The sequence below is a fragment of the Motacilla alba genome, chromosome 2 (genome assembly GCF_015832195.1).
Source record: "Motacilla alba alba isolate MOTALB_02 chromosome 2, Motacilla_alba_V1.0_pri, whole genome shotgun sequence".
In the NCBI taxonomy this organism is placed as follows: domain Eukaryota; kingdom Metazoa; phylum Chordata; class Aves; order Passeriformes; family Motacillidae; genus Motacilla; species Motacilla alba.
The window spans coordinates 7,085,269-7,112,811 of NC_052017.1; the positions used below are offsets into that span (position 1 = coordinate 7,085,269).

At 43.6% G+C, this 27,543-nt stretch overlaps 1 protein-coding gene across 3 annotated transcripts in view; it reads left to right on the forward strand.

Moving 5' to 3' along the window:
* The window catches only part of DPP6 (dipeptidyl peptidase like 6), a 542,989-nt gene that overhangs the window by 132,354 nt on the left and 383,092 nt on the right, over positions 1 to 27,543 (forward strand). Inside the window, exon 1 of one of the 3 annotated variants that reach the window (XM_038127462.1) lies at positions 8,187 to 8,387. The exons of the other annotated variants lie outside the window; for them this stretch is intronic. Within the exon in view, the coding sequence (XP_037983390.1) occupies positions 8,187 to 8,387 (201 nt within the window). Of the gene's footprint in view, positions 1 to 8,186; positions 8,388 to 27,543 lie in introns of those variants that run through there. 3 annotated transcript variants of the gene reach the window in all.

Consider the following 27,543-nt stretch of genomic DNA (forward strand, 5'->3'; position numbering starts at 1 on the left):
TTTCCAAAGCAGCTTCTCATATTGATTATACCATCACTGATCTGATTTTAATAATTCCAGTGTGTATTCCAGCACCTCACACTGCTGAATACCCTTGCAAAGTTTAATGCCTCTGGCATATGTTGAAAGAGTGCAGTAAAATTGAAAGAAGCACATATGTTGGTGAGTTTAATCCAGGTACATTCTAAGAGATGTTTAAAAGGAAAGCCTCTCATTGGTTGGCTTGTTTATTGACCCTAAACATCTTTGGTCATAAATTTTTTTAAAACTAGTAAAGATATAATTTATTAATTTATTAATACTCCTAACAGTATTCAATTCTTGTCCTTGTGTCTCCCACCTTTTAAAAAATGAATGCAGTTAGACAGCTATATATAATTCTGTATATTTGGTGTTGCATAATGGCACTTGACCAGAAACATTCACAAACCTTTAAAATAACTTCCATGAGCCTCAGCCATTTTTGACTTTATGTTGCTGAGACAGGTGAATTGGACGAACTGTGTAATTTGTACTTAGAAAACTATGATCAAGCCTGTAAGCTTTTTTCCTTGATCAATTTATGAAGGCAAATAGGCAGGAAAGAACAGGCACCAGCATTGAGAGTGAAGAAGCACAAATATCAACCAATTTAAATTAGTGCCAAATCCAAAATGACATTATTTACTTTGAGGTGATTTCAGGGGACTTCTGACAGTAAATCCAGAGCTGTGCCCTGTCAAATCCCTACTCACAGCCCGTGTAGCTCCAGATGACTGGAACTCATCAGATGCTTTTCTGTTCAGCCTGAAAATTTCCTCAGGTAGCCCCAGTGGCAATTCTGCACATTCAGACCTGCCCATGAAGACATCCTACACCAGCTCCTCACCTGTCTGTAATCCTGCTGGGAGGCAGAAACTGGGATGAATTTCAGCTACAGCCTTCAAATTTGCCTGATCTGGTATTTATTCCTAGAGAATATCCAACGTGCTCCTCACAGGGAGGGGTTTTACAAACCTCCATCATTACTCCTTTCTCTGTAAATGCTGCAAGAGAACATTTGAATATGCTGAATCTGTGCCAAACTGGAGGAAGAAACATATGTCTGGCAGGGCCAGAAGGGGAACAAAGGAGTGGGAGGATATTTGGTTAGCCTAAGGTAGCCTTTTTGAGATGTCCACTTCTCTAAATATACTTTTTTCCTTGCATATTCATATTTCTCTCTAGGGTTTCCTTTCATCTGGGGGGTTCCAAAACCTAAAATTGTGTCATTACATCCCCTGAGTCTTTTAGTAAATCTAGGTTTTAGTTCTCTTCCAAGCAACAAAAAAAAAAAAAAAACCAAACCCAAAAAGCTGTGAATTTAGTGACAGCTCGTCTGAGGAGTCAGATCTGTTTAAAGAAAATCTTTGTATTAGAAAAAAAAAAGTCTTCAAATTAAATTATTTTGTCTCGTCTGCTCTCTTTGAATCCTGTGGCATGCATTTGAAATGCTAGCTCATTAAATTCCTTCTGCTTCTCCAAGATTCTTCATGCACAAGTGCTTTTTGGGAAGTGGAAATTCAGAATTTCTCCAAGGTATTTTGCTTCTGCGTGCTGCCAATTTTACAGTGGTGAATTAGGCAGGAATTGCATCAGCTTCTCCCAACCTGGGCAATTAAGGATGTGCAGATGTGGCTCATGCATACAAATGGAGCCCTTTCACATATAGGGCTGAGTGTATCTCTTGCCTTGAGTCAGTCTGTCTGAGGTGACAGAGGGATGCTTTTGCACGATGGTTGCATTTCTGATAGACCTGCAACAGCATACTTTGCCTTTCTGAAGACAAATATGTTCCCTTTTCTTTCTGAAAACCCCCTAGAGAGGTCAGATTAACCGGGCAACCTGGTTGCTGTCGTGGCATATCTGACTTGAGTAGCAAACCCTGGCAGGTTACACAGCAGAGAGGAATGTGCATGGTGGAGACCAGCTCAGTAATGTTGGCCAAGTCTCACATGGATGCCAGCAGCTGGTGGCATCCAAAGAAAGATGTATTTATCTGTAATGCTCCACTTCCTGGCTTCTCTTGAAGACACAGATTTGGGATCTCATCCTAACTGCTCTCAGATAAAGCTTCCAAAGACAGAATGTTAATTAAGACAAGAAAGACAGTCTGCAGTACAAATTTTATTGGTATGGATGTCAGTACCAGCTACGGGGCTAAGCCAGGACCCCGATGTGGTGTGCAGCTGTACAAACACATGTACATCAGCATTTTTTTTTTTTACTTAGGCTTTGCATAACCCTTTTTAGCACCAGAATTGCACAACCATTGTTCCAGACTCCTCTCTTCAGTGTTAGTTTCTCTTTTTTTCTGCCTTTCATCACCTCTGCACCAACTGCAAAATCGTAAAAAAACATATGGGAAAGACCTTCTTGGTCATGTGTTCTATAGTTTTGCCAGTTGGCAGGATTATGCCTTACAGCACATTTTCTAATGCCTCATACAGGCTATTTATAAGTGCCCTCAGCATTAGGACTTTCACCCATTTCCTTTGGAAGCAATCCTGCTCACACTATGGGGAAGAACCTGCTGATATTCAGCTACGTGCTCTTGATTTCATTTAATTAGATCTTGGTGGGTACCAAGGCTCTCACTGGTTACAATCACCTGTCTTACTGACCCCTGAGAGAACATTCATCCACCAGGTGTTGGAATTGCCCTCTACAGCAGCTGATCTCCCTGGTTTTGAAAATACCCCCATTGTGTGGCTCAAATTAACCTTGTACCGGCCCAGCCTGGCTCTCTGCTCCCTAGGCACGTTGGTGCTTTCCATCTCTGAGAGTTTTGGTCCATTTCTTCTCTGCCTCTTTGACCTACCTTGTCTTCATCTCCTTTTTCTCTCAGCCCTCCTGGTACTTCACTGTGTCCCTGCCTCTTCTATATGCTTTTGAATTATTTTTCTTCTTGGCTCCCTCTGGGCCCATCTCTTCTCCTGAAGAGCCTTTTCTTCCAGCCTTTCTTTTTTCCCCAAAATCCTATATCCTGTGAAGCCAACATTGTCTATTCTTACCAGTACTTGAGTATTAGTGTTTTCTATTTCCCACAAAAGCCTTCATTCCACCACTTGGGGAAGACTGAATTATTCTTGTGGTGCCCAGAAAACTAATTTTACCAATGTTTCTCTTAGTCCAGCCTGGAGAGCTTCCTTGTTCATTCAGGGACTTTCACTCGTTTTATTTTTTTTTTAATCATTTTAAAGCCTGCAAGATTATTTTTCTGAATAGTGTGTGATTCCAGAGAGAAATATGCTTCTCTATGTCCTCACTCACTGTCCAATGCTGCATTTCTACATCACTTACTCTGAGATGCTGCTGGCACAAATAGTGAGCTAAGAAAGTGAGCACTCAGCATACTAATTCACAATATCCACTGCCCCTCCACAGCCCTACTGTCACATCTTGCCACAATGCTCCCCCCAGCACACCCATGAGATCGAAATGAATGACCAAGTGTGTCCTCAGGGACTGACACAGGAAAGGGAATTCCTGTTCTGCTTTGGTTGGGTTTCCACTCGACACCAGGCAGCAAATGTATAGGAGGCATAAGCCTGGGGCCATTAGAGATTCATGAGCTGGATGATTTTATCTTGGCTGACCATAGTAATAGGAGTTAAAATATTGTATCTTTGTCTCTCTAGGGCCTAGACAGTTGCTATTATAAAAACCTCAGATGTTTTATATTAATAAGTACAGTAATCTAAAGAGAAAATACTAACTTGGCCTTTTTGGGAGTGATATTAAAAAAATAACCAGGAAATTCTAAAATTCTTTTACAAGTTCATTGGAAAATGAAACTATAATAGTTCAAATGATAAAAAGTGTATTTGAACTATTGAAAAAAATCTTTTGTTAAAAAATACACTAATCAGCTGCTTAGTAGCTATCACCACTTGAAAACTAGAAACATGTTTAGCTCTGTCTGCAACAAACTCTGTATTATTTAGATGGCAAGCTCATAAATTGCTTTGTCAGAAAGAAGAATGGAACATGAATAACAATGCATGAATTCCCTGACAGATAGAAGTTATATCTAAATAAAAAATGTCCAGGAGTAATATTGCTGGATTATTTCTTTGCCAGTGTTATTCTGAGCTGATTTGTCTGAAACCAAATATTTCACGTGAAGTTTTAAAGGCAGTACGGCTTGGGTTTGACTGCTGTTGATTGTGTCACATTAATAGTGCTGAAATATGGGGACACTGTTTACTTATACAACATGGGGAGAAAAAGAAAAAAGTGTCATTTTTTCTGAATGCTTTAAAAATGTCAGTAAAACATACTTTGGTGCTGCGGGGAAAATGTCTTAACTAACACACTTTATTTTGATGGAAATGTCACTAGTTAGGAATCAAACCTGCCTTCAAAACTTTGGATACTGAATTAAATATACAACTAAAAGATGCTTGAGGACACTGTTTGTTTTGAAATGCCTTGATTTTTATCTTGGGATCTCATTGCAGGGTTTAGGGAAAGGATGGAAATGATTTTTCTTACATGTAGGATGTGTGTTTACAGACAAGAAACTTATGTTTGTACTTTTGAAATATTTTGCCTCTTTACACATGTTTCATAACACAAATTCCTCACTTCTCCTCAAATCTTGCCACGGGCTGGGAAGGTCTTTGCTGCAATGCAAGCCCAGTTCCTGATGTGGGGTTTGTTTAGTGCCATTTTGCTGCCATGTCTCCGTGTTCCCTGTGTTTCTCGGTTTTGGCTCCATGTTTTCCATGCCCTGTCTGTGTGCACGTTGTGTGCCACTATCTGGTCACATAACCAGGACATTGTGGAGGACTCTGGGCTCCCAGTCATGCACAGATGAGCAGCACATTAACCAGGGCTCACAGGTGGAGGGGAGAGCTGCTTCCAGCCCTGAGCAGAGCCCCAGGAGCCCTGGGCTCCCTCCCTAGCAGGCAGGCAGGGCTACCATGACACATTTGCAGGGACATCCTGAGCTAACTTGTGCCCTGGCAGTGCTGGAGTGCTCTCCAGAGTCCCTAATGCAATCATCTGGGTCCCTGTGACTCAGAAAAATCCTCCTGCTTTCAGCAATGGCATCGACAGACTGATCTTGGTGCATCTTGTTGCAGGGGGTTATTTAACATATTTCTGCCTCCAGCTGCCTGCTCAGCCCTTCCACACAAGGTCACTCTGGCTGTAACAGGGTGACAGAAATGTGTCTTGCAGCTCCCAACTGGTGCAAACATCCTTCACCCACCATGATACTCAGAACATGGCATTATTGTTTCTGCTGTCCCTGGTTTGTCATGGAGGGGAGAGCTGGAATCAGAAGTGCCTTTAAATAGCTGCAATTATTTATTTTTGGGTGAATGAATCACAGCCCAAAGCTACATGATCAGGATCTTTTGGTGGATGATAACCATTTGGCTGTTTGTTTTTTACTGAGCTTTTCAAGTATTTGGCATTGCAATGCTGTGTTCCCCTAATATAATTTTTCCAGGAATTATGTACACACATACATGTCCAATATATGTGTGCATGACTAAGCAAACTCAATTATGTGAAATCTTGGTTCTTAAGAATTAAAACTACAATATATTTGGATCTGAATTGGTCCTTAGAGGCTCTTTTAGTTTTGAACTGGTCTGTGATGTTGAATGTTTTCTTTCTTCTGTATTTTCTTTGAAACTTTTTAATTCAGACATTTAATCTTTGTTGTTTTTTTCCTGCCTAGTGGTTTCATCTTGCCTTTTTGTGGCTTTCTTTGATTATTCCTTAGCGTCCTAGTTTTTCCTTAGAAGTTAAAAATGTATTATTTCTTTTAATTTTATTCTCTTGGTCCTTTATTTTCAGCGCTCTTTGTCACCAATTCCAAATATCAAAAGGCCATGATTATTCCAAATATCATTAATGCAGTTCAAGGTGGAATTTAGCTGAGCTATGTGTCCAGATTTTTGGTAGTCAATTTGTGCCTGAAACAGAAGTAACAAGGGGTCCAAGTGGCTTTTGGAAAGTTACCTCTGTTATGATGGATGTCACTATGGCTTGGAAGACAGACCTTTGCTTCAGAGCATTGTGTGCTCATCTTGTTTTTTTAATTAAATGTCAGGATCTCAGTTGTGAAGATCAAAATGATTTCTTCTTTCAAGTTCCATCAGGAAGGAGATAGAGCATTTGTTTTTGTTTTCTCTCCTGATGAGATAAGGTTCCCTTTTCATCTAAATGTTAAGACATTTCATGCCTGACTTTGAAGAGACAAATAAAAAGGAGTGGATGAAACTATTCAGACGCAAAGAGATTTTTGATCAGGCAGTTACTGAAATCATGGAGGGGGGAATTGTTGCACTCTAGAGTACTGTATACATGATCTACTGAAGTAGGTTTTTTTAAGACTGATGAAATTACGTATATCAGAGATGGTGTTACCTTAACAACTAAAACTTTAAGCAAGAACAGTGTTTAGAAAGAGAATTTTAGCCCATAAAATCCACTAGTTAAATTATGATCAAGTTTGTGAGCTCTTCAGCAGCAAGTCTCTCAACGGCAACAGGCAAACACCAGTTTATACTTTGTGTGTTGTTATCCCAATATCTCTGGCAAATTTAGAGGTCAAAGGGGAGGATTTTGGAGAGCAGAAGAGGGGACAGCAACTCTGCCACTTTCCTTTTAACCTAAGCATCTGTTGCTATGGAAACCCCCGTGCCTGGTGCTGGAGCAACAGGAACTGTCACCCTCTGTCCGGAGCAGCCGTGCTGGGCCGGGGGGGCCGGACCCCGCTGGCAGCTCCGCGGTGCCGCCCGGGCCGTGCCCGGGGTGCCCGCCCGGAGCGGCGGAGCAGCGGGGCCCCAAAGGCCGTGCCGGGGGCTCCCGGCGTGTCCCGGCCCCGGATCTGACCCCGACCCTGACCCCGAGCCCGGCTCCGACCCTGAGCCCGGATCCATCCTCGGCCCCGGCCCCCGCCCAGCCCCGGCTCCATCCCCGGCGCCGGGATCGCGGTTGTTTATCCCCGGCCGGAGCCGCCGGGAGCAGCTTTGGGCGGATTTCCACTGAGGGGCGCTGAAGCACGTTTTAATGCAGCAAAAATGAATTAATACAAAAATAGTAAGAGACGCGATTTACCGGATTATTTTAAAAAGCGGCGACAACGACCACCTCCAAAAAAACCCGCAACCCCCCTCTTCTCCCTCCTCTCCCCGGCCGTGGTGGGAGGAGGGCGGGCGGAGGTTCGGGCACCGGGCTGAGCCGTGCCCGCTGGGGCAGGGCAGGGCAGTGGGGAGGCTTCGCCCTCCCTCCCCTCGCCCCTTCCTCGGGGCAGAGCCACTCCGCGCCCAGCGGCCTCCAGAGCCCCTCCAGCTGCCGGTCCCGCCTCCCAGCCTCGCCTTCCCCCTCCCCACCACCTCTTTTTTCTCTCTCTCGGCTGGCGATCAGGTGTCTGTTGCCTTTTTTTTTTTTTTTTTTTTTCCTTTTTTGAGTTGTTTCCCCGGGAAAAAAAAATAAAATAAAAAGGCAGGAAAAAACCCCAGAAGGTACCGAAATGGAGATGATCGTAGAAGAGCCCTCCTTCCCAAGAAGAGCAACGTGCTTTGAATGAGGCTTCCCAGCCTCTTCCACTCCGTCTCACACACTCTGTCACTCTGCCTCTCGCTTGTGCACACTGTTGGTATGCGACCTCGGAGGCGACTGCTCCGCCACCTCTGCCTGGGGAGCCGCTGACAGCCAGCGATTGAGCCAGCCCCCCTTCCTTTTCTTTTTTTTTCCCCCTGCTTTTGCAAACACACACGCACACCCCCAAAGCACATTTAATGCTGATCCACTCAGGCGCCATTATCGGGGGTACGTCTTTGTGGAGTGTTTTGATTAATTTTTTTTCTCTTCTATTTTTTTTTCCTCCCCAACACTGGATGGTGCAGCGTTCCCGGGGCCTGTGGTGTTACGGCTCGATTGCGTTTTATTATTTATTTATCTATCTTCTCTCTTCTTCCTCTCATCACTCCCCCGTCTCTGCTCTCTTGAACCCCCCGGCTTCTCTCCGGGTGCCGGTGCAGAGGACCAGGGAGCAGGATCCCTCTCTCTCCCTCCCACTGATGTGGGACTGATCCTCACCCGCGTGTAGCATGCTGTAGCCAAAAAAGAAGCGAGGAGGGGAAGAAAAAAAAGAAGCGGATCTCTTGCCCTCCCTCTCCCTCGTTTTCCCGCGGATTGACTTCATGGCTTCACTGTACCAGCGGTTCAGCGGGAAGATCAACACCTCCCGCTCGTTCCCCGTTCCCCCCGAAGCGAGTCACCTCCTGGGCGCCCAGAGCAGCGAGGAGGACGGCGCTGCCGGCAAGACCCCGCGTCCATTGCAACAGGAAGGCAGCCGGCCCCGCTTCCAGTACCAGTCGCGAAGTGACTGCGAGGAGGAGGATGTAAGCGCCGGTGTCGTTCGCGTGGGGCTGGGTTGGGTTTTGGGTGCCCCCCCCTCCCCGCCCCCTGTCCTGCGGGATGGCTGTGTGCCCCTCTAAGCTGGCAGCGATTTCTTGCGGTTTGTCCGCTCTGCTTTCCAGGCGGGTCTTTGCGCTGCTCTTCTTGCCCTGAAGTGCGGGGAGCAGTACGGGACGGAGCCCGCTGGGAGCCGAGCGGAGCCGGGACTCGCCCGCCCCCGCGCTGTGCCCGCAGCTCTCCCCGGTACCGAGCTCCTTGCGCGGCTCTCCGCTCCCGTACAGCGGGGCTGGGGGGCGCGGGGTCAGCACCTTAGGAAACACCAAGTGCCAGCTCCGTCCTGCTGCCCCCAAGCTACGCGACAAGGCTCCCCACCCCCCTTTTAATTTATTTTATTTTTTAATTTTTATTTTTATTCCGTGCTTTACCCTTTAACACTCTCCCGGGGCACAAGTCTTCACCTTGTCCCTCCCTCCTCGCTTTCCTGTCACCCTCCTCCTAATCTGGCAGCAGGGAAACTTTTTAACCCCTGAGCAGCCGTTTCTGGGTCTCTCTGTCCCCCGTCCCCGCTGTCCCCGGGCGAGCCCCGCCGGGGAAACCGAAAACTTCGGCCGCGCACCTTCCGCTCCTTCAAAGGGTGCATCTGCATATCGCCTTAAAAAAGAGTGACTAATCCAGGCCGCCTGCTGTGTCCGATGGAGTTAAACTGGTCTGGGTCGATTGCCCCTGGTTCTTTCGGGGTGGCGAAGAGGGGGACAGACTGAGAGAACAAGGGCCAGTGATGGATCAAAACATGTGGCTCCGCATGGCTGGTTGGTGTGAGGTTTGCAGAGGGATTTGAGTGTGTTTTGCCTCTGTGGAAGCACACACAGGGGGAAGCAAATGGCTGCAGCTGGGAATAATGTTTGTGTCTGTTAAAAATACTTCTTGCCCGAGTGGGACGCGTTAGCTTTGCAGCAGGGTTTAGCTTTGGCTCTGGGAGCCTTCCCAAGCAAGGCACAGCTTCAAGCCACAACAGCAGGGCTGCTTCACTCAGAGGAGAGACTTGTGTACGCTGGGAAATGCCCTCGGATTATCTCTGAAATCCCTGACCATTCTCCCGTCCCTTCGTAAAGACTTTTGTGGTCCACAGAGCAAGAGCACTTCTGTCAGCGATGGGGCCAATCGACCTAAACCTCTCCTCGAGGTGACTGAATGCTGACAGCCCCGGGGGACAGCAGTGATAGGGACCTGAACTGACCCTTCCCTGTGGCTCGCTCACCGGCAATGGTCTTGGCACTGCTGTCCCTTGGCCATGGCCAAGTGCAGGAGGACACGGGACCCTTCCCCGGGTGCCCGCACCCACTCGTGACTCCCTCCCGCTGTGGCTGGGGACACGGGGCCCTTCCCGGCCGTGTGCTGGGCTCTAGGTGTCGCTGCGAGCCAGCGGAGTGCCGCCTCCAGGGCTGGGCTCAGGCACATTTTCCTCATTGTTTTAATTTCGCTTTCCTGGGCTTGCAGACAGCAGATGTCTGGAGCCGCTTCTCTGGTCACCAGAAGCGCTGAGTCTGGAAGCAGAGGAAAGCCTGCAGTTTAGCATGTGGGGGTGATTTCTGCTGATAGGCTCCAAAATAATAATAATAAGAATATCCTTGAACTTCTATAAGGAAAGCTTTTTTCCTTTATTTTTTTTTTTCTCCCCCCCCCCCCCCCCCCCCCCCCCCCCCCGCCCGTCTCCCCCATCCCCTCAGAGTTGTGTGGGCACTGTTGAGGGATAATGCTGTCTGTGCCTGCCTGGTGTCTTCTGCAACGAAGTGCAAAAAAGTGTGGCCAGAAGCAGGGATTTGGGGTGACTCCTTAACGCACGTGGGCACTTAGTGTGAATTGTTTCTAAAGGGGGCAATCTGTATGAGAAAGTCCCCTGGACTGGCTCGGCAGTTCGCAGGGGCACCCTTCCAGCAGAGACTGGGAAACCTGAGTTGGTGGTCTCCGGCAGAGAGTCGTTCAGGTTGGGAGGGCGAAGTTGTGACAAACCAGTGAAAATGGTCTTTAAATCGTGTGTTCCAGGGAGCGGGGTACGGCCCGCGGGGCCAGGCGCCGGCAGGAGGGGGCGGAACGGCTGGAGGTGTCCGCGGTGCTGAACCGAGCGGAGCCGGACCGGGGCAGCTGTCCGGGGTGCCGAACCCCTCTGTCCCGGGTCGGAAGGAGCTGTCCGGGGTGCGGAACCCCTCCTGTCCCGGGTCTGGGGGAGCTGTCCGGGGTGCCGAAACCCTCTGTCCCGGGTCGGAAGGAGCTGTCCGGGGTGCCGAACCCCTCTGTCCCGGGTCTGGGGGAGCTGTCCGGGGTGCCGAACCCCTCCTGTCCCGCGTCTGGAGGAGCTGTCCGCGGTGCCGAACCCCTCATGTCCCGGGTCAGATGGAGCTGTCCGTGGTGCCGAACCCCCCAGTCCCGAGTCAGGAGGAGCTGTCCGGGGTGCTGAACTCCTCTGTCCCGGGTCAGAAGGAGCTGTCCGCGGTGCGGAACCCCTCCTGTCCCGGGTCAGAAGGAGCTGTCCGTGGTGCCGAACCCCTCCTGTCCCGAGTCAGGAGGAGCTCTTTTCTCCCCAAACACTCCCAGGACCGTGCCGGGGTGAGCTGACGGTGACCTCCCGCCCTTGTCTGTGGCGACAGCAGCAGAGACAGGGTGGCAGCAGTCAGGCTCACTCAGGATGAGCACATGCAGCTCTGAGCATGAGACCCTTGAGGAAAGGGGGAAACTGAGGCAGAGAGCTGGCAAAGAGCATGGGGCATGTCCAAGGAGAGTGGTCTGCTTGTGCAGGGTGCCAGGAGTATGTGCTATTGCTCATGATGGGGAAGGGCTTAAGGAGACAGCACTGGAAACTCTTTCCTGAGATTAGACTTCTGTTTTCTGTCTTGCACAACTGGGACATTCACATTGTCTTTCATCTTTTGACATCAATGGACTAGGAAAACCCAGAACTTAAGCATATAGAAACAAAGAGTTTTCTCCCTTCTCACATTTGGAAATATCAAAACAAACCTGAGAATGAGACTGTTCTGTTCCTGACTTTGTCATGTGATTAATAAAAGGGAGAGAACTGAGTGTATTTTATGGGTTGCTGGTGATGACTTTTCCTACTGAAATATGTGTGCTGTATTTTTAAGCACCAGCACAGACCTCAATGCAGAACAAAACAGAGAGGAAGACAGGATGTTGCCTTTCAAGGTCACAGTATTGTAAGTAAGCATTCTGTCCACTGGAAGCACTACTGATGGAAAAGTACTGCTTGAAATCTATAAAGAGTTAAAAGGAGGTAGTAACTCTCTAACAAAATTCAAATCAAAACCAGTAATGATTTTATATGATAGCTGCTGAGTTACAGGCACCATTGAAACACACTTGAGAACATTGTTTTAGTAACATAAAAAATACAGCAAAGTAGAGGTCACAGCATTCTTTAGAATTTTAAATAGTTTTTACTATGGTTCAACTCGTGGCAGGTATATGGGAAAACACATAGTAGATCTAACTACTGGACAAAACCTGGATTAAGTCTTGCAAAATATTCATGTTAATTGTTCATCTGATGAGAGAATCATGTTATTTTCAAGAGGACTAATAAAGAAACTAGGTTCTGTATAAATGACCCCAGAAAAACACTTCCTAGTTGGCTCTGTGGCATCATTGATATTAAAGTTATTGCAACAGCTCTAAACAAAATTCAGATGACATATTAACCTTGTTATAAGATTAGCTTTTTAATACATTTTTTTAGATGAGGAAACAACTCTGAGAACTCTTCATTCAGTTTAGTGTGGTAGTATAGCAGGTTATACAATTTTGTTAGCATAATTCTCTTTTTTTAGATTGATGAGGTTACCTTTTAAATGGTAATTTTGATTGGTTTACCTTTTAGATTGGTGAGATAAATGCTTTGCATATTGTACAGTGGAAGGGATTTTCTCCTACATGTTGACTTGAGAACTATTTTCCCATAAAATAGAGCTTCTTCATCTTTTCCAGGCTTCTTTCTTGGCATCACAGTGATTAATGAGTTTAATTTTTGCAGGCAACTGCCAGGAGGTGCTGAGTAAGATGTATCATGCTGATTGTGTGTAATGCCGCTCCTTTTAATTACTGGGATGATAACAATGCATTAATCAGGTGCATAAAAAATTCAACACTTTCCTGTAACGTGGAATATTGATCCATTTTATAAGGCACTCACAGAAGTACTTTTTAAAGTGAATTGATAAGTTATCTGTTAAAAATATTGAATCCTCCAGTGAAACATCATAACATTTTTTTATATGAAAAGCCATATGCTGCATTCTTACAGGTTCATTACTTAGCCAAAACTCTTGTTGGCTTTAATTGGAGACTTAAGCATATAAAAAAGCCAGTCCCAAAGTACAAAAGCTTTCGTTCCTCTGAATATACTTTCAATAACTGAATTCTGAATATTTGTTTCTTTTTTTGCATTTGCTTAAAACTACATTCAGCCATATATTGCACTTTATTAATTCTGCAATTGGTTATTCAGACTCATCTACCTTTTGAGAAGGTTTTCATTCAGATATAAAGGCAGATCACTCTGAGATGCCTCACTAAAACTGTGTTTTGTGCTTGGATAAATTAAGGATTTAGTAATTCAAATATCCTTTGTTAACAGAGTGAATCTGAGAAAGTGAGAATCAAAGCCATCAGTTTAAAAAAAAAAAAAGTAATTCGGTAAATCAGGCTTGCCATTGCATGTAATTGAAAGTGTTAATTTTCAGTTCATTATTTGTCTAACAGGAAGAGATATTGCCTCCTAGAAATGTGTGTCAGGGACGGAACCCTCAGAAACATTGAGGCCTGAGCTTCAGGCAACAGGCATTTCAAAATTGGGGTGTTTTTCTCCTAAAGAGATGAATGGATTGATTGTATAGAGGAGTTTGTGGGACTGCAAAAACCCTGACTTTGTTGTAAGCTATAACAACTTGAATTGTAACCAGAAGTCTGTCTGTAGATTTGTACTGCTGTGTGTATGGGCAAAACCAACTGTTTAAGTCTGTAGGAATCTCCTCTTAAGTCTGTAAGATTCTCCTAGAATCTTCTTGGTGAGTTCTTGGAGCTGAACTCAGTTATCCTCCAGCCCTTAAGATGCAGAGAGTGGGAATGGATATTTCCATGGAAATAGTTAGGCCCTGCTGACATTCTGTAAGCTCACCTTTTAAATAAAAATTGCACCTTACTTCCTTCAAAAAGAATGGTTATAAACCTTATTAAAATCATGGGTTATATTTGCACAGAAGCTCATCATATATTTTGTGATTACTGAATACTGGACACTGATCTGCAAGCGATACACTTTTTATACTTTGCTTTATGGCTATATCTATAATTAAACAAACTTATGATATTTGCTGCCAGTTTAAAATCCTCCTCTGTTTCTGCAGTCTTCCCTAGCCATGGTGATGATGCACACACTAAAAATCTACCAGAGAAAATGTATTTTTAAGTCTTCAGAAATAACTGTGTGAAGAGGCTGAATCATCTCTCTAATAGTAGTGAACTGTGCCGTAGGTTGGGGAACTTCACGTAGAGTACTCGGCTCATGTTATTTCTCTTTCTGAGCTGGGAGCTCGAGTGCAGAAAGCAGAGACTGAGCCCAGGGCTGGAGCAGCTCAAGTTGGTTTCCAAGGGGTTTTAAAGACATAGAAAGACATTTTAAGGGACATTTGTGCATTTTTGTTTCAGGAAAGGCCAGACTGAAGTCAGTCCTTAGAGTGTGTATCCCAGCTCGGAAAATGCTCTTCAAGAGTCAGATTTTGTCCCATAAAATAAAAAGCTTTACATTATTTTGGGCTAATATATTTATGCTTGTGCAGCAAAGCCTCCCATTACAGCTCATTACCTGCAGGTTGATTTTTCCAGGGTTTTTGCCCGATGTGCAGGATGATTCCCAGCACGTTGCCGTGAGCATTTTCATCCCGTGACCAAGGGGTGGCAGCGCGTGGTGATCACACCGCTCCTATGGAGAGCTTGGCTTTTCCTGGCTTCTGCAGGAAAACATCAACCACCCCCTTGTTTACACACTCACACCTACACCTGGGGGTTCTTCAACTCCTCCCTGCTTTCTCTAGGTCTGCGGGAACTGGTGGCAGTTTTGTAACTCTCTTTTTCACCTTCTGGTGGAAATATTTGTTTTCTAAGCTCATAAGAAATGGTTCAGCAACAGTTTTAAGTACATGGAGGAAGGAGGGAGGAAATACACCTTCCTTCTAAGGGAATGCTTTTCTCTTTTTTCCCAAAAAGAAAGCAAAAAAAAAAAAAAAGACATTTTTTTTTCCAAAAAGCCTCTTTCACTCGCTGATTTTCACTCATTGGTTGTGATACAGTGTGTCTTTTCAAAAGTACACACAGAAAATTTAGGTTTGTCATTTCAATTTGTTTCAAAAGGTTTGTGGTCAAACACAAAAATAGATACTCAAATATATTTCCTAGTTAGATGCACAAATACTCATTTTGGATTAGTTTTTTTCTACTGATATATGCACCTTTGAAAATATTATGTGTATTCATTAAATTGTGGGTGTTTGGTACTGGTAGGATTCAGTGTGGGTGAGTTAAAGCATATTTTGAGTGTGTGCATTCATCTATAGGAATTGATCACTGTGCCATAATCTTTACTGCCAGAGTATAACTATAAAAGAGAGTGGGAATGGGCATTGGGCTCATGGATGTTTTGCAGCACAGAGCAGTGCAGGAGGGAACAGAGGGAGGGTGTGGTGGGACAATCCAGGAAAGTGTTGTGAAGGGGGAATGGGCAGTGGTTTCTCTGTAGTGGAAAGAGAAGTCTTTCACAACATTTCCACCTGTAGAGTGTTTGGGAAAATAAATTTTCCACATGCAACCAGAGCTTTAATTACATCTTACTTTTTAAGCACTTTAATTTAGAGATAGTTCATCTTTTATTTTGTCAAAATAGCACTTGAAAGTCTTCCCAAAGATTACAGCAAAGATTAATACAGTTTTTAAGCCTCAGGGAACTTGAAATATGGAGGCAGGGGGAGAGGTGGAGAGGGGCCTGGTCCTCATTCACTCTGCAAACATTTAAGTTTACACAGAGGTACTGAAGTGTGTGAGGTAATTAGAAAAAGACCAATTTTGTGACTCTCTGCTGAGGAACACTGAATATATTTTTTAATTGTTTATCCTTTACGAGGTGTAAATTATTTCACTTTAAACAAGGTGCTTGTTAGTAGAGCTCAGCTATTACATAGATTCTTCCAGGAGTTTCAGTCTCTCTGCTATTATTATTATTATTATTATTATTATTATTATTATTACTATTATGTTCACTTTGCAGATGGAAAATTGGAGGCTGAGGTGGCACATGGACAGTTCACCTCAGCTCTATGGCAGCAATGGTCTGCTGTGGCTCAGCCTTGTGAGCTACTGCAGTTTCTGGTTCTGGGCCCCAGGGGCTTTAAGACTAAAAATTGTTCCAGTTATCACCATGGATATTCTTACAGGTGTAAAATTAATTGTGAAGTCTGGCACATTTAAGTCTTTGTTGTATCTAGCACTCATTTCTGACAGTTTTGCAGCTCTTCAAGACTTTGGAGTTTGCTTTGAGCAAAAGGAGATTTAAAGCATCCAAAAGGAAGGACAGGAGTATCTTAATGCTTTCATTATAATATTTCAGGGAGGGGGTGGTTTGGGGCTTTTTATATTTCTTTTCTGTATTTGTCAATAGCATCTGCTCCAGCATTCCAAGCAGATTTCAGTCTAGGCAGAACTCAAAAGCAAATGCAAATTTCTCCCCGGGCTTTCTCTTTTGGATATACAGAGCTACATGAAATGGAAATGCAGCAGTGGGAAATGCTTGGTAACCTCAGCTCCAGTTATACCACAGTCATTGATTTTAAAGTGTTTATGACAAAAGCATGTTTGTGTTCCTTATTTTCCATTAAAATAAGCTCAGACTCTCTATAAAAGAACGTAGCTGTGGCATTTTGGTCAGGGGAGAAATGAAACCCATGCAGACTGAGCAATTACAGATGTTGCTGCAGTCTCCAAGCCCTAGATCTGAAGCTGCTTGGTGAGCAGACCCTGCAGGAGGTTTACACAGGGTCCCTGTGCCTGCTGCTTTCCTGCTGTTCTGGCAGGGCCAGAGGGAGAAGTCCAGCAGCAGGAGGCTGGTCCTGGCTGCTGTCCCTTCTCAAGGGTATGAGCAGTGGTTTGCAGAGCTCAGTCTGTACAGTTTGTGTCTGGGAAGAAGAATTCAAGTGCCCTGCAGTGCCTCTGGCTAAGGGGAATTTAAAAAGAATTTTATTTATGAGGCCAGCCTTTGGCAAAAGAAAAAGTATGACCTGCTAACAGCAGCAAAACAGACACTTATGCTTGTAGCAGGGTCACAGAAAAGGAATCTTGTGGCAGCTGCTGCTGCTGGCTGGTAGGGTGTTGTTGGAGGTGGCTCTGGGGTGCAGGGCTCTTCCAATTTGCTCCCACAGCTTCTGAATCCCTTATAAACCATAGGGGCAGCAAGCACAGCTCATCCCTTCCTCTCTCCCATCTCTCAGCTCTACCTCCCGGGGAAGAATTCTGTGGTTTTTTGCACTGCTGGGAAGCCATGAGTCAGTTCCTCCTCCCTGTCTAACAGGGGGCTGCTGGCAGCCTTATCTCTCTGCCCTGCCACCTAAGGATGGTGCCCAGCAAAACCCAGATGGCTCCACTCCAGCCACTTCCCAGGGATGTTCCCTCTGGCATTGCAAAATTCACTCCTGCCTGGCTCCCTGCCCTCCTCTCAGGATGGGCAGGTTGGGTTATCTTGTGTTTCAGGGGAAAGCACAGGGGATGTTGAGATCTGCTTTAAATAGAGTTTGACCTCTTGCATAAGAGACTGATTGTCCCAAGATAAGTTTATTGCATACACAGCTCTGAGATTTGCACAGATTGCTCGTGGGATTATGTTTCACGTGACTGTAGAATCCTATCTTTGTTTGTAATTTATTGCTTAATCTTTCCTCATGTTTCTGTATAACCTGTATTAAATATGATTTGGTTTTGATTTTGTTTTTCTATTTCTGTTTCATCTGGGTGCTAGAAAAGAAAAGCAATATTTAAAAGACTGAACTTCTATTACTTAGTTCTCAGGGAAGCTGTAGAAATCAACAACCATGTTGCCATAGACACATAAATACTTTATAGTGGACCAAAGATTTTTCACTCTTACTGCTAGGCATATTGAATCCAAGCACTTCATTGATACAGTTCCTCTGCCTGCTCTGTATTAACTTCTTTTTAATTTTTTTCTTTTCTTTTTCTTTTCAAATATTTTTTTGGTATAATGCCAGATACAAGAGGAGACACATGGAGAAAACACTAAAGGTATTGTAGTGCTTCACAATGGTGTCTCTGATAAAGTGGGTGCTGTTGAAGCAGCTTCTTTGTTCTGTTGTGAACTGCAGCACAAACACTTGTCAGAACACATGCAGTGAGTCATTGCAAACAAGAGTAATTAATTAAAACTGACATAGCCAAGATTTAGGATCACAGTAACCCCATCTATTGTACTTGATTGTTTATCCTCTCTGTGTTTGAGGATGGTGAAATTGAAATAGGCTTCTTCAAGGAGTGGGCAATTCTCACTGATTCCTGGGCACATTTGGATACCTTCTGTTTGAGGGGACATGGGTCAGTGGTGGAGCACTGGAATAACTATTAGGGAAGTCTTGCAGCTCCTGGGTTTGCCACTGACCTGCTGCATGACCTTCAGCCAGTTATTTACCTTTGTGAGGCAGGACCTGCATCTCTTGAGCACCATAAAGGAATCAGGGCCTTCACTTCATTTGTGGCTTCCTTGTGAAGGGTGCAGAATTAAATAATTTTTGCTTTGGGCCTAAAGCTTCAGGCTAAAAAGAAACTATGGACAGAAACATGAGATTATTAATAATTAGTAGTGCTGTCATTAATTCTGACAGTGGCAACATTTGTAGGAGCATTGCTAATAACCAAAACAGGCCCTGATTGTGCTTGTTTATGGTGGGCTAAAGGTCTCTCTCATTACAATGTTTCCCAGGCACTGCCAGGAACTGATAATCACTATAATGCACATTTTTTCTTTTAGCTAAGAAAAGCTAATAAGCATCTGTAGTTTTGAAAATGTCAGATTGAGCCAAAGTGCATGCAATTAGATAAGGATAATGTAGCAGATAATAAGGAGATACATGATACTGGTGAGCAGTTATCAGACTGTTGTGCTTTGGCTGCTAAAGTGGAGAAGGGAGCAGTAGCTGGTAGAGGGGAAACATGCCAAGAGTTGTCACAAAGGGAAACCTGAGCTACTGTGGTAAAGTGACAAGGCTGGTCCTGGGGAAGCATGAACATGTGTGTGAGGCTTTTGATAGATGGAAGGGTTGTCTGGGTTAAAAGTCATGTGCTTGGGAGGTGGGAAAGGCCACTGAGGAAAAAAAGGGAAGCAAATATGGAAAGGAAGATGGGCAGAATGGAGTAATTTGTGGTTGCTGTCCCTAAGGTTTCTTTATTTCTTTTTTTCAAAGGCTCTCTGCCTTCTGTGTGTGTGGGGTGTCTGGGCTGTTCTGGCAGCTTTAGTGTGCTAAAACTTTTCTGAGATTTCCTTTGCCCAAAAAGAGACACAGCCATGATACAGTCATTAAGAGCCTGGGTGGGGATTTTCAATCAGTGTCCTCAGTTTAATTTGCCTCTGGGGGAAAAGAATGAGGCAGACTCTGGGAGCAAGATTAAAAAGAAGAGGATGAGAAAAAGACAAAGGACAAGGAAAAAGAAAGAAGAAAGAGGAAAGCCATGAGGCACAGAATTGGAAGCCAGCTCTGATACTGGAAGATAAGGAATTTTGATTCTAAATTTTTTTTCCTATGGGGCAAAATATTTTTTGTGGCTGAGAGAGAATATTCCATATTTTCCTTTTCCTTCTACTTAGCCTAATCTAGCAGCTCGTTCTTGACAGGAAGGCAGGCTCTTTGTGATCTGGAAGACTGGACATTTTTGTCTGATGTTTTTTCCTGAAATGTCTTTTCTACTCTTATTCCACCTCTCATTAATTGTTCTGATGCCTCCAGAGGGAAGAGATTGGAAGCCATTTCTGCTGCATTTTGGTTCTATGATAACTTTTTCCATTTTTTCTCTTCAGAATTCACCAAACACTTGATATCTTTACAAAATACCTGACAGTAAAGCTGTATAGTTCTCATTCTCTCCTCTTCTCTAATGTCTCTAAGAAGGTATTTTATCAATACTTAACTTGTGACTAGCTATGTAGTGTTACACCTGCAGTCTTAGGGAAAAAAAAATTATCCTTATATATTTGAAATGTGAATAACAAATTCACGGTATATTTTGTCACTTATGCTGTCCCTTTACATTTCAGTTTACACTAGAACATATCCTCTTTTTTTTGGTGTACTTTGAGCCTAGATTAACTGTGTTTGTATTACAGGGTTGTATAAAAGTGTGTGTTTGATGTTTGGAGAGGTCTCTAGGAGAATCATGGAAATCACAGAATTGTTTGGGTTGGAAGGGATCTTAAAAATCTTCTTTCCCATGGACAGGAGCACCTTCACTGTCTGTGACCATTTAAATCTGGAGGGGCTTGAAAATTTCTTCCCATGAATGTTCAGAGAAGGTAACAGCACATTCACAGGATGTAAATTCAGAGCACATATGAACATGGCCAAAATGGTTATTTCTGTTGTTGTTTTGTTCTATTTTTACAATTCAGTCATTAGCAAGTTATTTGTTCCTCACTAAGCTGTTCTTCTCCAGGCAATGGGCAAACTTGATCTTAGAGGAGAGGCAAAAGAGAGGAAATCCTCTGTCTTCTCTCATGTTGGGTCATGAGGCAACATTTCTTTTCTCCCAGGGGTGCTCCTAACAACTGCACAGCTCTGTGGTGGCTCTCTCCTTTTTGGATGAGCTACAGAAAGTGCCTCATGGTGCTGGGCAGAGAAGGTGAAGGTTAAGAGCAAGGTTAAAATCAGTTTAATCCCACTCAGTAAATCTGCATGCGAAATCCCTCAAATTATGACCATGTTCCTTCACTGTCCCTCCCTGTGTGTGCTAAGCTGGAGCTCTCCTGGAAATGGGCTTTTGGCAGACAGCACATGGCCCTTGGGCTGGGAGGTTGCCTGAGTGCCACAGTCAGCTTTGTAACTGTGCAGCTCAGTGCAAAATGTAGGTAGCAGCAGGGTGAATCGGGATTGCATTTGCTCTAAAAGTTCCACACAAGGCCCCTCTTTTGCTGAAGCCAGATTGTGCCAGTCCAACCTGAAAAACTGTAATTTAATTTGAAAGCACCGTTCTGCCTTCCTTTCAGCTGATCTCGATTGGTGACAAGCCATAAAATTTCTCTGTGGTCCGCTGCAGTTTAATAGATGAGGATTTCCTAACTTCATAAAATGATTAAAAGCACTCCAAAGGTGCACTAATAGGAAGGCTTCTGTGAGACAGCTCAATCAGCAGGCTCCAGGGCCCTCTGACAAAGGTTTGGTGAGCGTTGCTTGAAAGGCAGATTGCTGAGATAGCTCATAATTGAGGGAGAGACTCATAAACTGCAAGACTTAAAGTAACTTAGAGAAAAAAAAATTATAAAGGATCTGTCTAACAGAGGTTTTCCCTATTTGCCACAGTGCTGTGAGGATGAATTGTGCAAGGATCAATGTCTCTAGCAGGGATAAGTGATAACTATGGGGCTCATTTTGGCAGCAGCCCATTCCTGGGTTTTTCTTTAACCCAGCACCTTGGAGAGTACTGAAAAGCAGAAAGTTTGCTTTGTGTGTGCAGCCTGTGTCTCATCCAGAAAACTCATCTTCCTCCAGCATGTTGGATCATAAACCAAAAACTGAATCCACTTTCATCAAATGTTTTTAAGTAATGAACCATTTCAGGACTGCTTTGCTCTGCTCAGGGCATTTCTACAAAGAGAAGAAGGATGATTTATGGACTGATTCTAAAATGCATGTTGGGCATTAGGGACTGCCTTTCCTCTCTCCCTCTCCCTCCTTTCATTCAGGCTGGCTGTGACTTTCCAAACAAACAAGAAAATGTGACTGGTTTATTTTTCTATCCCATTTTTTTTTTCCATCAATGTGAAGCAGAAGCTAGTTAAGGGGTAAATGGGCAACCAGATATTTGGAAACTGGGCCTCTTACCCTCAGTTTAGATGCCCCAAATTTCTAAGATTGGGTGGAAGAAATCTGGTGGCAGCTTTTAATCAAATGGGTTCTTTGAGAGTTTGTCTGCTGAAATTGCTGAACTTTCTGATGAAAACTTAGAAAATATCTCATAGTTAGTGCTCCCTTCTCTTTTCCTCCTCTGTAGCTAAGGGAATTCCAGCAAGGTACAGCACCAAAATATGTTTTTACATCACAGTGACATAATCTTCTGAGCTTCCAAATGTAAATTTGTGTGCTGACTAAAAGGTGAAAAGGCTTTTTATACTTAATAGGTCTTATCTCTTATCAAAGCAGGAGATTAGAATTTTCTATGACTCGGGGTCTCCCTTCTGCTGATAATGGTGGAAATGGAGAATCTGTCCATCCTCAGGATATGTATCTAGGAGAAAGTTTCATTGTCAGACTGAGGCATTTGCAGCATTTTTCTTGGTCAGCTTCAACCATCACTGATTCTCATTTATTCAGGTCAATGGGCCCTTCTCTGGAGACAGTAAAGTCTTGTAAAATGAAGAATATTGTTGGAATAAGAATTGATTGCTCTGATCTGGTCATAAATAGTTTTAGGCAGAAAATAACAAGATTTTCATGATCTTGAGCATTGAAGTATTGAAAGAGTCTTCCAGAAAGGCTGGGCAAAGAAAAAAGTTTCATTTAGCTTTAGGCTAGATCTCAGAAATCCTACTTTTATGGGATTGTATACCTGCCCTATGAAGCAGAGAAAACATAAAGGCCGCTTTTTCAACTAAATCTATTGAAATTTTGCATGAGCCAGTGAAGAGGTCTCTGCCTCCAGCTAGGTAACAGGAACTCAGTTTTGATTCTGCAGGATAAACATCTTTTCAAAGAATCTCCAGATGAGGTAAAGGCTATTAGACTCTGTGTTTGTTTGAAAAATAATCACAGTCAAATGGGTTATACAGGGCTGAATCGGTCCTTTGAATGTATATTTAGGATAGTTCAGTCAGGTTTATTGGAGAGTCCCTTGATTGCTGCATTTCAAACCACTTGTGTCAGCTGTCTATGATATTTCTCTAAGCATTTCCAGCTACCTCCCCTGTAGGCCAAACACTTTTTCATTTCCAGAGGGAAGATGTCAAGACATCTGTCACTAGGAGGGCAGCAGCATCTATAGACATTTCTGCAGCAAATATTCTGTGGGGGAAAATCTAATTCAGTGCAGTTCTTTTTCCCTTATTGTTGTAGAATTGTACATTCTTTTTTTTTTTTGCTTGGCTTTAGTGTTTCTACACAGAGTCCCAGAGTCCTTCATAATAGCTTTGCCTAGCTCCATAACAAAGGCAGTTTGCAAAGAAAAGCCCGTGGGTGAGAAACTCAGAAGAATATCAGACTCCTTGTTTTCTGTTATAGGACCATTGTAGTGTATGAACATTATCTCCAGACTACCTGAGTTGTAGATTTTAGGAGAATTTAGTAGCTCAATGCATTCAAATAATTGAGAACACTGAGCTGAGTTTGAATGGCCTCAATGGGTATTTTCCTTTTTTAATACAAATCACCTCTAGGCCATAGGAGCAGTGCTGCTCACAAGACAGAAATGCCCAGCTGTAAGCGTACAAGTTCATAAAGTTTCTCTGTTTCCTCTCACAAACAGGCAGAGCAAGAGTTCACTTCGTGTAGGAACACACCTGGTGCCTTTCAGTGGCTCATTGCATTGTATGGGTTCAGAGTGGGTTTAACATGTGTTGGAACATTTGAGTAATGAAACACAAATTGTTTTAGAGGCCTCACCTGGAGGAGCAAAACTGCCCATTACTGTCTGGTGTTTGTCTGGTGAGAAGCCTGGAATTCATTCTCAGCCTTGTTCCAAACCCCATTTTTTGGATGAGCTCTGGCTGCTGCTGCAGAGCCAGGAGGGGTCTCGTCTCTCCTGTCCTTTCTGAACACAGGAAACACAGGAGAGAGAGGTGGAAAGAAAACTGAGGAATAGTGAGCATGGCTGGGTGTGGTGGTGGTGGTAAGAGTGCCAGGATGAAGGGCTGTGCTCCTCAGCAGATGGTGAGTGTAAAAATGACCCAAGAAGGGCTACCACAAGCAAAGCCAGGCAATTCCTGTTAGCTTCTTCCCCTCAGTATCCCCAGGGCTGATTTTTCAAGCTCCCAGTGGGCTCTAAATGTTGCCAGTGTAGGAATGGCTTGTGAGCAGCTGTGTCCTTTGCTGTGTGTGGCCCTGAGCACTTGTGAGAACTTGACCCACGACCCAGACTGGTTCAATGCAGCCACTTCTCCAAATCAAGAGATGACACACACACATGAGAAGAGGTTTAATGTAGCAGGACTGCTCTGAGGCAGCAAATTTCTTACCAATTATTCCAGCACTGAGAGAGGAGAAGGGTACTCTGCTCTTTTGAGCAGTGCAGGAGGGAAAGAGCAGAAGTGGTGCTCTCTGGAATGGGTGCTGAGGGGAAGCAGTGACAGTGGTGCTCTGTCAGTGGTGAGAGGCAGAGGATGCAGGTTACAGCTTTGCACAAGTGCACAGGAGTGGTTCGGGTGCTCAGGACAGCAGTGATGATGATGGGGTGGAAATTGCCAAAGAAATGTTCAGATATCTCATCCCAGCAGCAGAGGGAAGGCAAGCTGCACGTGAGCAGTAAGTCGGCCAAACCCATGGCTGTGGCACAGGACTGGGAGTTAGAAAGCTGGCTTCTCTTCCTGTGTGGCATTTAATTTTTCAGGAACATTTAAATCCCTGGGTTGTATTGGCCAGATTTTTCAGAAGATTTTGGTTATGCAATAAAAGCCATCTGATATTGTTTCTACACTGCTGTTAAGATGAAGTGCTCTTGCTATATCCTATAATCTTACTTGAGCTTTCTGTTCTTGATAGTTTTTCTAAGCCCTGGGCTAAAAGGCATCGTGCTAGAAATTATTCAGCCAACAAAATGTCCAAACTGTGTGGCACTAAAACTCTTTTTTTTTTTTTTTCTACTTTTTAAGACAGCAAAGATCAAGCAGCAGAGCTCATACTGCTTCAAAGTGCTAATATGTGTTGAAGACTCAGGATTTTTAAGGTTGAGTTGGAATTTCACATGCCACATTTTATTTCAATATGAATCAGTGCCTCCCCAGGGCTGTGTCTGCCCCAGGGATGAGGGTTCCTCGTGCCAGAGCTGGGCAGGGCTCAGTCCAGTGCTCTTGTGGGAGAGCTGAGGGTATCACAGGCTCTTTGCTGCACTGATGCAGTGCAAGCTTTCAGCTGCTCCTCATTGACATTAGTCAGAACTAATTTATCTACTGATTACTCACCCTGCTGTAAACTTTCAGTTTGCTGATAGAGGTTTTTCAGAGCTCCTTTAGATACCTCTGCATGGTATTACAATATACATCAGAGAAATCACCACTCAAAAAATATCAACAGTCCTGGACTTGTTGTGGATAGTGAACCTCTTCATTAATTTTTTCTTGTATTCATTACTCTAATTTTCTTGAGCATTTTGTGCATCTTTAATTAAATAATTGCATGTCACTGTGGTTGTGTTTGGGGGTTTTTTTGCACAGTCCTGTGCTTACAGTCCTTTAATGAAAACCTCTTCAGTGTTTGATTTCCTGCCCATTGTTTAATGTATGGCCTTGGGCCTTAGTCTGTACTGTTTCCAGACACTATGTAATTTTTCCTTGCACTCTTTTCTAGCATTTACTGCCACAATTTTTGAATGCTTCTCAAAACCTAATGAATTTGTTTTCATGGGACAGCTGCTGAACACGAGGAGGGGTTTATTCCCCTGAGCTAAGCAACAATTCCTAATGTATCCTAAATACTGAGAGGTAAAGACTATTTTTGTGAGAGTCTAAAACACGGATCTCTGACCTCAGTGGCAGTGCTGACCCTCAGCATTTCTCAAATAGTAGCAGAAGTCCCAGAGGTGAACATTTGTGAAGCAAGTAACACTGTAGTGCTCACTTAGCAAAATTCACCTTCAGTGTTTTGCCCAGCATCACAGAATCTGGCTGTATGAGAAACAGGGAAATCATCTGTGTCTTCAGCACGTCTTGCTTAGTCATGAAATTGTTCCTCCTCCATCTTTCCAGCTCAGCACTTCATTTACTGCATGCTGCTGCTTTCCAGTCATGCATGTCACCATGGGCCCAGTGACTCCCTCAGGAGGGCTTTGCATCAGAAATCCCTGAGTGCTTGAGGACAAGGCTAAATTAAGGTTGAATTGCACTGTATCAGTTCCAGAGAGACCCCAAAAATGTTCTGTGCTTAGAGTTAAAGCAAGACTTGTAGGGAGAAGTAATTCCTTTTATTAGGGTAACTGGTCTTTTGGGTAGAAAAACTTTCAAGTGCATGAGCCCTTCAGATTCCTCTCTCATGAGCTGACTTGTTCCAAAAACTGCATCTCTTTTCTGTCCCCATCTGAGCATACAGGAACAGCCCCCTCTTACAAAAGCCAGCAGGAAAACAAGAGGTGGCATTGCCTGATAGCAAATGGAGTCCCCAGAGGTTCATTAGTGGATTAAATGCAGGAGAGTGACCACAGACCTTTGAGTTAATGGAGTAACTGAAAATGATTTTGTTCTCATCCCCTTTAAGGATCAGCTGTTGTGGGGAAAGAGGTTCCTTTTCTCTTTAGTCTCATAGCTGTCAGAATGCAGGAAATATATGAGGAATTTGGAATGCTGAACTCTTTTCTGATAGCAAAGGGTGTGTTTTAGTAATTTCTCCCTGACTCATTAGGATATTAGATCAACAGCCCTGACCCCTTTCCACTCACTATTTGTTCCCCTTTTGTATGAATCTGAATTTCTTCTGTAATATGCATTGACAATAAATTATTTTGGTAGAGCTTACCTTTCTGTTGGTATTGATACAGTTTCTGGCACAGAGGGGATGTGGTTTGTGCTGGGGTAATTAGGTAAACTTAGCTGAGCAGTTCTCCAAATGAACTGATTTCTTTCTAAACTGTCTAATTTCAGTTTACATTAAACTGACAAGGGTGTCCTGACTTTAGGGACAGTTTTGGCAATGACAATTTAATTTAGACTAAATTAAAATAGAGTAAGGAAGTTGTAGCAATCTGTCCAGATGGGTGAAATCAGCTTTCAGAAACTTTCCTAATTACAAATATACAGGATTTTAGGGGTCTGCCTTATAGAAGTCCTACCACCTTATATAGATAATTAAACCATCCTAGGAGCAGTTTTAAACCCAGGTGTGTGGATTTATTTCCAAGAGCACGTTAGAACCCCATGATTGAGAATTCTCTGACCTACAGAATCATTTAAGCTGATCCATGCAAAGTGGATCAGTTCACATGGAAAAGAATGACAGTATCCCCTGCAAGCATATTTCCAAAATCTTTAGCCTGGGATACACAATAATAAAATACACAAGAATAAAATTCCAGGAGGTCAACAGTGGAACCAAAAAAATTAAGTGAAAAGAAAAACTTCCCACAAAACCATAATTATTCCAGTTGTATTATTTCTAGGTGTTACCTCACCCAGTTTTCCTCTACTGAAGCTTTTCAAAAGATATTTATCTTTTTTTATCTTCAGTGTTTTTATTCCTGAGAAAGAATAATTGAAATATTGTCTCCCATTCATCTTTCTGCTCTGTGTGTGTCTGCACTGAGTTTAGGCAGAATTTCACAGCTGATGTTACATACCTAGAAAATTTTCTTACTTTTAATAAGACAGAACATCCTTAGGGTTTTAGAAGGGTTCCTGGAGGACTCAACGGGAAAAAATGTTCATCATTGCTTAATGGAAAGCAGGAGTCCTCCTGCTAAGAGAGAAATACAGCACCACAGGATGTTTTATTTCATTGCTTTATATTACATAAGATCTGCTTCCAAATTCTGAGTCTGAAGAAACTTCAGGTACCTGGAATACAGAAAATTTCCTTGTCTTGAGTGGCTCAAAGGACTAAATTTGAGGAAGAAAATTAAAAGAAACAAATTTATGAATGAATGCAGAAGAAATTATTCATGTGTGTGCTCTGA